The sequence below is a fragment of the Zosterops lateralis genome (genome assembly GCF_965231275.1).
Source record: "Zosterops lateralis genome assembly, chromosome: 3".
Classification (NCBI taxonomy): domain Eukaryota; kingdom Metazoa; phylum Chordata; class Aves; order Passeriformes; family Zosteropidae; genus Zosterops; species Zosterops lateralis.
The window spans coordinates 67,035,648-67,050,196 of NC_139764.1; the positions used below are offsets into that span (position 1 = coordinate 67,035,648).

The 14,549-nt window shown below is 40.5% G+C and overlaps 1 protein-coding gene across 2 annotated transcripts in view; it reads left to right on the forward strand.

Annotated features, from left to right (window-relative positions):
* Positions 1 to 6,864: 6,864 nt before the first annotated feature.
* The window catches only part of LAMA4 (laminin subunit alpha 4), a 97,355-nt gene continuing 89,670 nt past the window's right edge, over positions 6,865 to 14,549 (forward strand). For both annotated transcript variants that reach the window (XM_083856013.1, XM_083856014.1), the window contains exon 1: positions 6,865 to 7,518. In XM_083856013.1, the coding sequence (XP_083712139.1) occupies positions 7,318 to 7,518 (201 nt within the window). In that variant the 5' untranslated portion in view covers positions 6,865 to 7,317. The remainder of the gene's footprint in view (positions 7,519 to 14,549) is intronic.

Below are 14,549 nucleotides of genomic sequence, written 5' to 3' on the forward strand. Positions count from 1 at the left end.
AGACATGTAAGTCTGGATCTGCCTTGCTGAACCGTTTGTGTTATGGGGAAACACTTCCTCTTCCCATCGCAGTAGAAAAGTTTTTGACAGTATTTTAGGCTTGCTATGCAAGGCAACTAAGGCTGGTTTTCAAGCACTGCTGCCACAGAGCAATTTTAAAACTGGTGCAATGCTTAAAAAGGGAATGACTGAGCACACAGAGCTGGCTGGTGTTGGGATGCCCTCCTATGGGACGTGCCGGGTGGGAAAAGAATGTTCTTGCAAGTCCGTTATCTCTCTGCTGCATCCAGCACAAAGGGACATGTTAGGGCAAGTTCAGAGTTTTGAGGAGGCTTCAAAATCCACCAAACTCACCAGAAAACAAGCTACACCAAGAGCTTTGCTGCCCTAGTTAAACTGTTGGTGATCTCAGTATTGCTTCAGTTCTCTGTTAGATCACACTTTTGCTGTCAGCTGCAGGCGACATACTCCCAGCACATCCTTAGAGGACAGAGGATAAACTTGAAGGGATCTGAGACAATTTCTTCTTTGTGCTGACCCAGGAGGATCCATGGGAAGTATTTTGGCAGTGAGCCAGAATATGTATTTCTGTGTTGGTTTTGGGAGAGTTGCTAGCGAGTTTTCCAGGATCTGGGCTTTTGGGTGGGGGCTTTTTTTTTTTTTTTTTTTTTTTTTTCAGTTTTGGAAAGCTGTTTTATGGGCACTTCTACAGGGGTTATAAAGTTCAGTGTGGATTTTTATCCAACTCATTTTCTTTTGCCAATGTTCCATTATTATGATCAAACAACTGATGAGGAAGGGTGGGGAAGCTTCCCAGAAGGCAGAATGAATTTTTTTTTAAAAAGTAGCGATATGCAGCTTGAATTAGACAAACAATTTGGGAGAGAAAGGGAAATGTCTAAAGACTCCAGACAGAGAGAAAAGAGGCCAGTTTAGATCAAAGCATAATGCATGGGGAAACACTGCACTGTGGAGGAGTGCACTATGTCAGTTAATCAGAGTATAAGCATCACAAACAAGTTGAGAATATCTGCTTAGAAATAAAGTAAGTAGGTTTTTTTGCTTTAATCTTCTTTGGTCTTGTTGTTGTTTGAGTAAACCCTTCCTGTCTTGAGTAGGAAGAGCAGCTAGCCCCTTGCATCTGAGGTTTCAGTGAAGGAGACAAGATACAGTCAACAGGAGGAACCATTCAACTAAGAGTGGCCTCACAAAGGAACTGCTGTAGATTTGGGGACTCTCCAATAAATTTTCAGAGGCAGTAAGGACACGAGTGGCATCATGAAGAATTAACAAGTTAAAAGTACCTTTCTGGAGATTTGTAGAAGATTTACAAGGAGAAGAGCAAAAGGAAAAAAGGACATCTGAGTTCAGGACAGGTCTTCACTTTAAGAGAAGGATTTATCTTAGTGGGATCATTCTTAGTCAGGGCCACCTATTCTCTTCTGTATGATGTGATGTGTTGCTTTTACCTATAAAATCTGTCAACAACTCAAATAAACTACAAGCTATGCTAAAATGCCACCACTTTCTCCGTCAATGTGTGTACTGATACTGATACTAAGTGCTGTCATTATCTACAAGCAAAACATACTTGTCCTATTTGTCCTAATCAAATTCCCTAACAGACTCATACAAACCTACAAGCGTATTTGCTAAAATTTGGGACAATTCTGTTGTAAAAATAGCTTTTTTAAAAAAACCTCTCACATAACATTTTGGGTTGTTCTACCAATAGTATCACCTTACTGGCTATAACAGACTGAATTGATTTGTCTTGGCTAATTTTATCTTCACAGATAAGCAGACATGCCAAGAACTTATATGAGAGACCATCTGGAAATATTAGGTTCTGGATGTGCAAGCCAAAGCATCAGAGCAAAACACTGGATCACAAGAAACTGAATGATTGTAATATTACAGTGGTGTTGTCTTGCCACTGCAAGATGGCATGAAAATTGTAACAGGAAATGAAAAGATTCAGCAGCTTATCCTCAAAAGACAAGAAGCACGGCTTCCATCCCTGCAAATACCACCTTCATCTCACCAACCCCACCTCTTCTAGTTCACTTTTTAACATCTGAGTGTCTTTGCTATTTATGCAACCCTATCTATGATGGTGGTTTCTTTTCTCATGCACTCTTCTACAAGTGAAGTTAGGCTAACACCTCTTACTCACCTCTAAACAATTTGCTAGAAAAGCTGTCTCAGAAGCATACAGAATACTAGAATCCATAAGGAATTAATAAGATATTATAATTAATGGTAGTATAGCACATCTAAAGTTCAGGCCATTCAACAGGAATAATGAAATAGCAAGAGTATCAGAAGGTTCAGATAAGACTGTTAACAATGACCAGAAGTACTGAAAGACTTTCATACTGAAAACATGTGAAAATGTTAATATTACTTATTGATTACCTCTGGGGAGAGGACATTGAATTTGGAAGCTGTTGGCTTTATAGTGTCTTCATGTGAGAAAATAATGCCTGTAAATAGTATGGCAAAGAAACAACATGCTTATATCTCCCTGCACCAAGTGTACAAGTTGAAGTCTGACAGTGTGACATCCTTGAAGCCTACAGCATAAATTCTGCCTTCTACCTGCAAACTGAGACTTCTCCTAGTATGACACAATCCAAAACACACCAAATAAGTTTTTTAAAGTGGGGCGTTTTTTTCATAGCTACAATTCTCTTAGCATCTATCTCTGGCCCAAATTGTAATGGACAAATTCTTGCTTGATGCCCCTTGACTGCCACAGGTTTCTGACTGTAGATAATTATTTCATTTGATGATATATAGATATGCTGCCAACATCTTCTAAGCTTTACAAAGGTACTTTGAACACTGGTTACAAAATATTTTGGATGGCAAATGTCAGTCAACTGTGAACATTGCCATTGGACCACCGTGCAACACTATCAAATGTTCAGCTGGTAACATTTGGAACTAGTGCTCAACAGGCTGTTTGCAGATGTCCCACTGGAACTGACAAACCACCAGTGGCCCACACACAAAAGCTTGAGATTGGTTAATTTGGAATATGTTATTTGTAATAAGCCTTCCACTGGATTCTTCCTTTTGTCTTTCATGAGTCCTACAGTCTGTCTATCACAGTGAATCAAAACCAAATGTTAAGGACTGGGGAAAGAACTCATAAAAAGAACAGAAGATGATACAGTGAGAACAGGAGGAGAAACTCATGTTTCTGCACCCTGTCATATTGAAGAAGTCCTGTTCCAAATCTCAGGCTGCTTACACAACACAACTGCATCCTCTCTGAAAAAAGATAAAGAAACTCGAAGTCTGTCACAGCATAAATTTATATTTAAAGGTTTATATTTCATAAGCACTCTATGCATCCTTTTAAATGTTTTTCAATTTTTACACAAATCTGGACTTTTTGAAAAGGAATACAGTCTTTTAAAGTATTTAAAATTAATTTGAGAAAACTGCTTTTGTAAGCAGTTGGTTTTTAGAAAGCTATTCCACTGTATAATGATGTTTAAGGAAACATAATATTTTCTGCTCAAAAGACTTGGCCATATTTTTTCTTGTGTGGGACTAATATATTTGTGGAGACAGATTTTCTGAGCTGTGTTCTATTTTTTGTATTTCTTTAGAATAAATTATTCAATACTTAATAATTCTACCATTTGAAGTTCTCTGTATTTTCTTTGGTTTATAGAATCACAAAATGAAATTTTTCAGATTTTTAATGCCTTAGGCCAGTCTGGGATTTTACAAAGATACTAAGCAGGCATCTTCCTCCTTTTAGGACTTTGATCCTGAGAATAATTACAATATTTCCTCTCACAAACTGCTGTAAATTAGCATGGTGAACTCTTTTACAGGGACGCATATATATTTGTTCTGATTTTATATAAAGAAATTCGATGGGTAGCTATTGTGGTGTGCATTTGAGTTTTCTGAAGTTCTGTATGGTTTTTGTTGTTTTATTATCTGTTTAAAATGGTTTGTCCCTACAACCCCCCTTTCCCAACCCCTAGTGGCTTCTCCCTAACAACAGCCCATTCCCCTTCTGCCCTAGATAGCCTTGCCAATGCCCCCTTTTCCTAAGTCTCTCCCCTTCATTCCTAAATCGGTTCTGGGTGTCGCCTTGCCAGGAAACGCCCCCTGTATGTAAAGGCAAGTTAAGCCCCCCGAGAGCTCACTCCCATGTGGACATGGAGACTGAAATAAAGCTTCCTAATTCCCACATGTGAGTCCTCTTGCTCCCAAGCCATGGCCACATTTCTGTCTGAGATTCAGACCCACAAATGCTACTTCTTATGGATCACTAATGAGCAAAGCTAGCTGGTGGAAGCAGCTCAGAAGAAACCATAGGTAGCAATGTTTTTTTCACTTGATAACTTTTGCCCATTTCAAGAATAATATTTTCTGTTTTCTGTAAATCTGTTTCAGGCATTTTGTGTATAATCTAACATGTGAGATACCTTTATCATACTCCGAAGTTCATTTGGTTACTTGCTACATATGTGCAAAAAATCTCAGGCTTTACTTGAAGAGCTTGTACTCTTAGCATCCTTAGTGACATTTCTAATGGTATTTTTTCCTCTGGTGAAGCAGATGAATACTTGGAGGAAGTCCCTCAGTGGAATGTGCAGAGTGCAGATGGCCAGTTGTCTGCACTGAGCAAGGCCCATGATGCTTCTTCCTGACCAGGTGGCCTCTAAGTAAACACCCACAACAGTGCCACACAAGTAAAATTCTTACTCGTGAGCTCTTGATTCGTTTTTCCTCCACTCCAAGGCAGAGCTCCATCTATTCAATTTGGTCTCTATCTATTCAATTTGCTCTCTCACATAAACAGCAACTGCACCACCTCACCTTGCTGTCCTGTCTTTTTCAAAAATACGTGGACAGCCATGACAGCACTCCAGTCATGCGAGCTATCCCACCATGTCTCTAGCTGCAATGAAGTCATGGCCCTGAGAATGTTCACAGACCTCCAATTCCTCGTGTTTACACCCCATGCTGTGTGCCTTGGTGCACAGGCATTTCAGAGGGGTAATGGAGCATGCCAGTTTCCCAGGACAAGAGGCATACACACCCTTCAGGTGGTTGGCCTTCTTGTTCTCAGCTTGAGAGGCAGCTAAGGAACATTTGCTGCTGCTGTGGCTGGCCTGCTTATTCCTACCTGGATGTGATGCTGTGAGCACTGCCACTCTGGACATCATCCCCCAGGTCTTTCAATTTAAAGCCTGCCTTATCAAGCTGACCAGCCTGCTGCCAAATGCCTGAGAGCAGACGTAGAAGATTGATTGGTATTTCAAAAAACAGCCAAAAAAAATAACCGAAAAAAACTTCTCACACCTATTATGGCAATTTGCTGCACAATTCACTGGGTAGTTAAAAATCTCCACTGCCACCATGGGAATTGTGATTCTATCACTTACTGTCAAGATGTTTTGTTCTCTTTCTTGGCCCTGCTTTAATATTATCTTTATACCTCGAGGCTGTCTCTGTAACAGGAGGCCTGATGGGATGCTCATGAAGACCCTGCCTAGTGCCTCCCTGGTCTTCTGCTTCCTGAGCCTTCAGACCTGTTACAGGCCATTTCCAGGACTGCCATTACTAGAAAGAATTAGAAAAGTCCTGGCAGCCATGACATATCACCCTCAGGCTCAGGGATGGCTGTGTTCTTGTCACCATATCAGGGTCAGCCAACAGGGAGACGCCTCTATTCCTCTCAGGATAGAATAGCCCTCACCTGTCATTTATCTCTTTTACTTCCTCCACCTAGCCTTGGTCCTGAACTTCATAGACTTGTGTCACACAGTATTTTCTTCTCTTCTGGGGGAATATTTTGTCCCACAAGTCTGAGTGGCCTTGCCTGCTCAGCTACACCATTTCTGAATCAGGCAGTTTCTTCACAGTGAAATTCCTTATGTTCCTCTGTAAAGCATTTATGTGCCCAAATCTGTCCCTACAGGTGTGTGATCTTAACAGATCTTCAAAATTATTTTACCCTGAAATATTTACTGGCTGCTTCCTTGGTTCATAATACCTTCAACCAGAAAGCAAAGGGGAAAGGGAGGGAAGAAGAAGGAATCCACTCTCAGAATGAAGCCCAGTAAGCCAATTTCTGTGACGATTTAAGAATGAAGTCTGACAGGCCAGTGGAGCTACCACACGACCACTGAGGGACAGGGTGCTGACCCCTTGTCTGGAGAAGTGCACATTAGTATAATTATACCCTGTCTTCATCCCAAAACCTAGCAAGGATTACTGTCTTGTCTTTTTGAGATTGTAGTCACAAAATGAAGTGAGCTGTGGGCAACATTTTCAGCTTGCTTTCATATATACACTGCAAGCCTTGTTACCAGGGCCTCACAAAGCATCTCTTGAAAAAGGAATACAAGATGCTCTTTGTAAATAGAAGTTCATGAGTCTGAGGAATGAAGTCATTTTCCAAAATCGCAGTGAACTATATTCTTTTTCACAAGCCAACAAGAAGCTGAGAGGTGGGCTTGAGGGAAAGGAACTGAATGAAGTGTGTTAGAGAAACCACTTAGCCCTATTAGCCCATGGCACAGCCAGGCTGTCTCCCTCCTCCTCTTCCTCCTCCTCCTCCTCCCGCCCACAGCCTCCCCTCCCCCATGACATAAGGAATGGCTAGTCTAGCGAGGGTTTTTTTAAAAATTTGGCACCTTTCTGCTTTCAGCTGAATAAACTGGAGATGTTAAAAAATAAACAGTCAGGAGAGTCAATGGCTTATTTGGAGCAGTGGGATGGAGTTGTGGGGGGTTGGCATGGAGAGGGAGGAAAGGGTGACCTCACTTTCTGAACAGTAAAGTTTGAGTGGGAGGGTCTCCACACGAAAGGTAAAAAAGGGAATGATGTGAACATGTGAAGGAAGCCAGAGCACTGAACGGAGAGTCACTCTGTATCCTGACAGGGGGAGATAAGGTGGCTGGAGAGCTAGCCGTGCTTTCCTGGAATACAATCTCTGTTTGACACTCTCTGCTTAAGCACTGCCCATCTGTATGTTATTGTGCTGGAGCCTCTGGGGAAAAAGAGGAGCCACAGGCACGGAGAGAGAACGAGGAAGGCAGCAAAAGCGTTTTTCTTCTCTTCTTTTCCTTTTTTTTTTTTTTTTTTTTTTTTCCTTTTTTTTTCCCTCTTTTAAATCGGGATCCGGTTAGACTGCCTTGAAGTGTCACATCTGGAAACTGAATGCTGAAAGAAAGTTAAAATAACTGAGGCACCACTAAGCCAAGGGGGGCTGATTGCAGAAGAGGGTAAACAATTACTGAGACGCTAGAAGACCACTGCTGGATGTAAGGGGAGGAAATGGCTTTGATCTCCGTCTGGCCCCTCATTTCTCCTGTATTATTCTTTTTGAGATGCTTCTCCTCCAGCACAGCCTCGAGTGAGGGAAGCGTTTTTCAGTTTGACATTGAAGGTAGCTCAGCGGTCAGCACGCAAGAAGCCACTGTTATCAGAGGGCAGCAGCAGGCAGTAGCTACTGGAAGTTGGGTGCCTTTTGCTGAGGTACAGTAATTCCCTTCTCTCTCTAGCATCTGCAATTTTCTGTTTTCACCTGTCTGTGTCAAAGCTCCCATCTGGTTAATGTTAGCTCAATCATTTGAGCCTTAAAATGATACAGGAGGATTTGGGGGGGATGGGGGGAGGTGGTCTGAGATGTTGCATTTCGGTACTGGAGAAGTTCAGACTTCAAAATGTACACATGCCCTGCCTGCTACGAGCAGACAGCTGCTGTACTTTGCAGTGAAGCTGGCTTGGCATGTCTCTGACTTTCCTGCCAACATAACTAAACAGGCCTGTCCAAACAGAGCTATTTTACAAGAGTTAATTGTCACAACACTTTTCTGCTTGCCTTGTAGTTCCTGCAATTGTAATTCACTGAAATTTCCCAAAAGAGTCTGTCTTTTGATGGCAAACTCAGTCCAGTAGAAGTTTGTGCTTTTGCCTCTGAATGCTATCCGCCTCCAAAATCTGAAGTTTGTTTTCACAGTGAAAGCAGGGGATGATAAAGCAAATGCGTCTAGGAAACTGCCTGCAGAGAACACACCTGCAGAGATTTTAAGTTCCAAAAATTATGTGGTTGGGATTAGTGACAAATGAAATTAGAGAGACCTGAGAAGCAATTTAACAGTGAAAAAATTTCCCACAACTCCTGTTATTTTGGGATTGATTTATATTCTTCATTTTAGCAACACTGCATCGGGAATGGGCTAGTCAAAAGTACAGCTTGAGGAAATAATAAATTACTCCAGCATACATGGGGGATGGAGTAAGTTTGGAAGTGGAACAGTGGACACAACACAGTAAATATCTCATGCGTGGTAGATGAAAAGTAGGAGGCTAATTGAGTTCCATAAGGTCATGGGAAGGGAAGGAGTAGTTCTCCTAGCATAGCATCCAAAAATGAGGTAAGATTAACACAGCTGTGTCACTGTGACAATATCAAGATTGCAATCTCCAATATGACACGGCTGATTTTCCACCTATCCTCCACTTGCCAGAATTAACAGCCATGGAAATAAGTGCATAAAGCCTTCAGACAGCCAGGGTTGCTGCGGGGCTGGGCAGAGCTCATTTCCCTGCTCCAAGCAGCTGGACAGCCTCAGGAAACGCCTGCCCACCCTGCCAGAGAGTCCACATGAAACATGACCTGTGTGAGAAAACTGAAGGTTAAAAACTACGCTTTGCTCAGCATAAGGACTCTCAGGAGCCATCCCAGTTTTTGGACAGGCTTTATGATATGGGATTGTACAGATTTTCTCCTCTGGTCTTGGATCAGCCCCAGAAGCTGCATTGCCACCTGTTGCTTACAACATGGAAAGTCCCTCAATGAAATGCCTGACTTAAGAGCTGGATGGGTTTTGTAGCTGTTTTTCATGGGATAATGAGCATAAGTGATTATTAGTCTTTCTTGATATGATAATATAGTATGGTTTTCCCAAAGACACAGTTCGCATTTCTTCATGTAAATATATTAGATTTTACCTTGGGAAAGCACTATGAGATATATTGGACACTGCAGGGGAATGACACTTCAGGTTTATTCAACAATTTCAATCCTTCCTAAATTTTTCTTCAGGCCAACATAATAGACTCAATAACTGGTGTTTCTGTGGTAGTTTACTTCAGCCCATGCAATGGCAGCACTTAGACTCTGGATCCCATGTTACAACTGGATGACAGTGCCTGGTATCATCACACCAAGGCCCTTGGTTGCAGAATGTTATGGTTTCATGAGGAAGAAGCAGGGACTTCAGCACCCCTTGCTAGCTGCATATTTCAGACCCCACCTCCATGGCAATTTCCAAGGAGGCCCCGTAGGATGCTTTTTTGGTGATAGGACGGATGGCTCTGTAACAGTGGGAGCCCACTTACTCATTGATCCATGTGTGTGGTTAGTAACAGGATTTGAGGAATGAGCTTTAAGCCTGGAGGTTCGTGTAGGGGCTGGAGAGTGATGGTTTGGTAGTCTCTCACCCAAGGAAGGAATATTACTTTTGGTCCTCAGAGAGCTTCTCCCTCCCAGAGCTCACCTCCCCTTGCTCAGCCTCAGGAGCAGGATTATCCCAGCAGGTTTGAACTAGCCTCTTTTGGAGCAGGAGTGCTTAACCCACAGCTCACAGTGAACTGCAGAGTAAACTCCCTGACACAGCGCGGTTTGATTCAGCTCCCCCGTCTAAATATTGACTCAGGCCTATAGCTCTCCCAGGCAGACAAGGCTGTTAGTCATGTCAAATGGTGCCAAATTATACAGAGGGGGCAGTTTCATGCAGCAGAGTTGCAAAGCCACAGATGGGGCTTCATTGTGGTCTGTGGTGGCAGTCAGCTGCAACAGAAAACATGCTGGTGGGAGTTTCCAAGATGTAACTGGTGGGATGTTCTTAAATCCTGGTAAGAGTTTGATATTATGAACCTATAGAAGAACAGGAGATCTCAATTAATGTAAATACATATTAGTGAATATTTCTCAGCTTTCCAATCCTCTTCCTTTACCTCATGTGGCAACCCTAAACTGGGAGGAACTGGGAGAAGTGGTTTAGAAAATCAGAATTAAAGTTAATGTGGAACTTTGTCTTCTATTTTTTTTTCTTTTTTAATTTTTCCCTGGGATTTGAATGAAAACCTCTTAAGACAAGAGAACTAACTATATCCTTAATGCTATGCTGATATGCTGTATCCATGCACAGAGAGTACCATGGGTCTGAGCTCTACTTCAGGAAAAGTCAGCTACCTTGGTGCCCTCATTCTTAATCATTATATGATCCAGAACACCTAAATTAGGCACATAAATTCTTCCTAAATGTTTCAATCAGAATCAGGGACTGTCTTCAGGTACAAACCCTGTTTCCCCATACAGGGAGAATAGTGAAGAATAGCTTTTTTAAGCTTCTAATTTCCCTGGAAATGCTCAAAGGAGTCTCTCTTTAAAGATTTTTGTTGGATGCTTGCTTCAGGACAGCTTTATAAATCAGCTAAAGCAGATGTTTAAATTAACTGGACTAGATTCCCCACAATGAAATGTTGTGTTTCCTACATAAGGAGCATTGTTAGTGACCACCATGGAATAAGATATCTGCCTCTCCTTTAAAAAAAAATTACCCATAAATTGATTAAAATTAGTCAGAAAAGTATCACGAGAAGGATTACAGTGTTAGGAATTTGAAGATAGCTGAGGGAATTTGCAATCCAATTTGCTAACTCTGAGGGAGATAAGAAAAAAATTGGAACTTATCGTGTAAGTATGTAAACAGGCAAAAAAATTAACAATAGGCTTGTTAGTCTAATAAATTAAGATAAAATAATTGTGGCATATGCAATAATTGGAAAGTGTAGGTGAGTAAATTTAACCTACAAGTTAGTTAAAAAATTTTATTTTCAAAAGTGATTAAGCACTGGATTTTTTTTTCATTTGTGTTGGTTTATCCATGAAGAGGCAGATCAATATGAAAAATACTCTTAAGTACCAAACTGCTTGTGTGCTATTTAGGACAAGTAAGTTTCTTGGCTCACAAAGATAATAAGGGGAGGGGAGAAGATGTTACAATGCCAAATCCTGATGTCTATGGGGAGACAGAGAGAAAAAGAGTGAGCGCAAAGCGTTGGATCCAGCTCATTAATGCAACCCAACAGCAGTTGGTGGCGTGAAGTCAGAGATTGGTTTTTCCAAGCTAGGATAGATTAAAATATTTTATAAGGAAGATTCATAAGAGATAGAAGCAAAGGACTTAAAACAGGAAGATATCAAATGAAAGCAGACAAGCAAGTGGCAAACATCAGAGATTTTTGTTTTAGTGCTCCACTCACTAGCTTGGACACAGCAGAAGGAAAGGGAATGGTGAGACACCTCCAGGTTCGGTGAGGCACAGAGGTAAAATTGAAAACCAGGAGTAAGTTCTGAGAGCAGTTATATCCCACTGTCAAACTAAGAGGCAGGTCATACATTACCATTTGGGTCTGAAGCTTGCCACTGTCAACCTTTGTGTTTGTAAATTCCACTGATAAATTTGTTTTAATTATATAGGTGTAGATTTTGTTCCCCATTTCTTCCCCAAGGAAGTTCCTTACAGAGTCTAAGGTGAGAATAAAAAATGGTACAAGACTTCAAATACTAGAGGATATCACAAATGCTTCCCTGTGATCCACACTTTTTTGTCACTCTTCTCAATGCAAAATGAACATAAGGTAACATCCAGTAAAATATTCATTTCATTCTGACGTAAATGACTACAAGAGGCCAGAGACCAGTATAAGAGATGTGTGTGGGAAGGATTAGAGGAAGAAAGGGAAGACAGACATTCTGTGGAGACAATCTGCCAAGCCAAAAAAGGATAATCTCAAATGTCCTCCATGAAAAGAAGTGAAATAAGTAGTGGGAAAGGAAGTAAACTAAAGTAGGAAGACAAAGGAGAGAAAAAAATTAGAGCAAGAATGAGATAATCAAGAGCCTTAAGAGTAAAGAAAAAAAATTAAGTTGGGACAGGGCAGGAAGCCAATTCCCAGAGTGAAGGAAGGCATGATATTGTTGGACAGATGGAAGAGGAAAACTGTTTCTAGCATCAGTGTTTTTGGCTCAGGGGAAGGGCAGAGAGGGAGAAGTCCTTTAAAGGAAATAATTATCATATTCGAGTCAAAATTAGCCATTTACTATAAGAGAAAGTAAGAGGCGGAAGTTGTCTGATGGAGCTTGTGTACTAAAATTACATGTTTGACAATAATTTTTTCCCACGTTTTACCAGTATCTGCTGATAAAATGCAAGAAGCAGTATTTGAGGTGTTTGCTTTCTGGTTCTTTAAAGTAATAAGCAATGATTAGCATGGGATTTGTGACAAACAAGTCTCTCTAAAATAGTTCACTTCAAATATATAAAATGACAGCAATCAGAAGTCTCAACCACTTATTAACAAAGACTCAAACTATCTCCAAATCGTCTTCACTCTTTTTCCCCAAAAAGTTTGGAACAAAATATCTTGCAAACTGTTGAGAGAAACCACAAATTGATCTTTACTTGTAGCATTGATATGTTCAAAACAAACTAGTACTACAAGAAGCAGCGGAAGAGCTAATCCTGAGGTGTGAGCCAAAAACGGTTTTAGCTTGGAACAGGAACCTTTATATTCTTTTAAGCTAATGTGACCTGCATCTACTTTTGAAAAGCAGATCTTTAAATTAATTCACTTCAGACCCTTGAGGTTATGTTAGGTTAACTCCTATAATGGGCAATTTGGATTTCTAGCTGCTTTTTTTTTTCTGATACAGCAAGGTTATGTTCTGAGAAAGATCTATTAGTGGGGAGGAAGTTTTACCACAGATGTTTGTGATTCCAACTTAAGTTTCTCATCAAAACTTTAATGAAAATCAGCTGCTTGGAGTAGAGCCACCAGTCCCCAAACCTTTTGAATCATAGGAAGCTGAAGCAAATGGAAGCACAAGACAGAGCAGATGCATAGTTGGAAATTTTCTCCATTTCAAGAAGATGTACAAAACACCCACCAGAAAACAAAATTTAAACTCCACTGCAATGTATTCCCACAAAGCTTTGGGCAAGTACCAGCAAAGTGCCCCAAAGATTATTCTGGGCTGTGAAAACCAATAAAGGGCATTTTATGCCTACTCCTATTCAGAACACGGAAAGCAAGGAAGGAATTAAAAGTCCAGTTTTTCCAAGGGGCATGAGAAGAAATGAAAGAATTGCTTTCTGAAGAAAAACTTGGCCTGATTTAAACTGATAACAGTTAGAGCTTTTAGTGTTCAAGAGCTGCATAAAAGAGGTCTAGTTTCTGAGTAACATATAAGCAGCCACCGAGAATTTGCAACTTGCTTCTGGACTTAGATTTCAAACACCAAAATATAGACCCTTCAGGTTTTATGTTTTAATTGGTCCTCTTGAACGTTTGGACCAGATCCCAGTCCATTTTCACACACCACCATGAGCTGGGGATGTTTGGGTTATGCATCCTAATGCAAGATTCAACAATTGCTGAATAGCATTATACACAAAGCTGTTAGAGCTTCAAAGTTTTTGAAACTTAATTCTTTGTCATTAAAATCTCAAAGTGCTTTTCCTAACTGTCAGTAAGGATACATAAAGTGTGTATTTGACAATGAAAACAGATTGACTAAAGTACAGTAAATATGATCTGGCTTTGTTGTTCCTGTTTAGCTGTATTTTGCAATTCTTTATATAGTTATTTTCTTGAAATAAATACTTCATAAATACTAGAACTCCTTTTTTTTCTCTTTTTTTTGTGACAAGCCAGCAAGAAACAGTTCCAAGCCCACAGCATTCAAGAATCAATGAATGAGAGAGGGTTGTGAAAAATATTTTTCAAATTACTATTCCAACTTTACAAGACTGTAAGAACAACTCAAATATTATTGTTTAGGTCATGAAATATGGAAGCCAGGGAGTATGAGAGGAACTGGCGCACCTTAATTAATTTCAAATATAATTAATTTGAAACATAATTCAATAATTACTGAACAAAAAAGACTACCTGAATGAACAACTTTCAATATGTTCTGCAAAAAATAGACTTTTTAACTAAAACTGTAAGACTTAGAACCATTGTTTGATACTGCCTACCCAACAAAATGAATAAAAATTAGCTCGTTCAGTCTTTGGCCATTGCTGCCTGTGGAAAAGTAGCTACATAGAACCAGCACCTAAACCAGATGCTTTCTGAGCTCTGTAGTACCCTGTTACCACCCTACAATGCATCTTTTTACTCTTTTATGAAAGACCTTCTAAGTGGCAAGAGATTAACAGACTGGCTAAGGCGAGGCCAGTATGTCCTAGGGTTTCCTACTGTGGTTTTTCACCTCTGAGCCTGGATGGTAGGCCATGGAGAGCCATAGGGAGCCTTCCATTCATGACTCCTTTATGCTGTGCTCCCCACTCCTGCCTCCAGGGACCCTTCCTCAAAAGCACTTTATAGAAGCAAGCAGTTGTCCAGATCCAGTATCAATAATAATAATAATAATAATAATAAGCTGGCAGGACAAAATGACAAAATATAACCCTCTCTACCCTGGATAA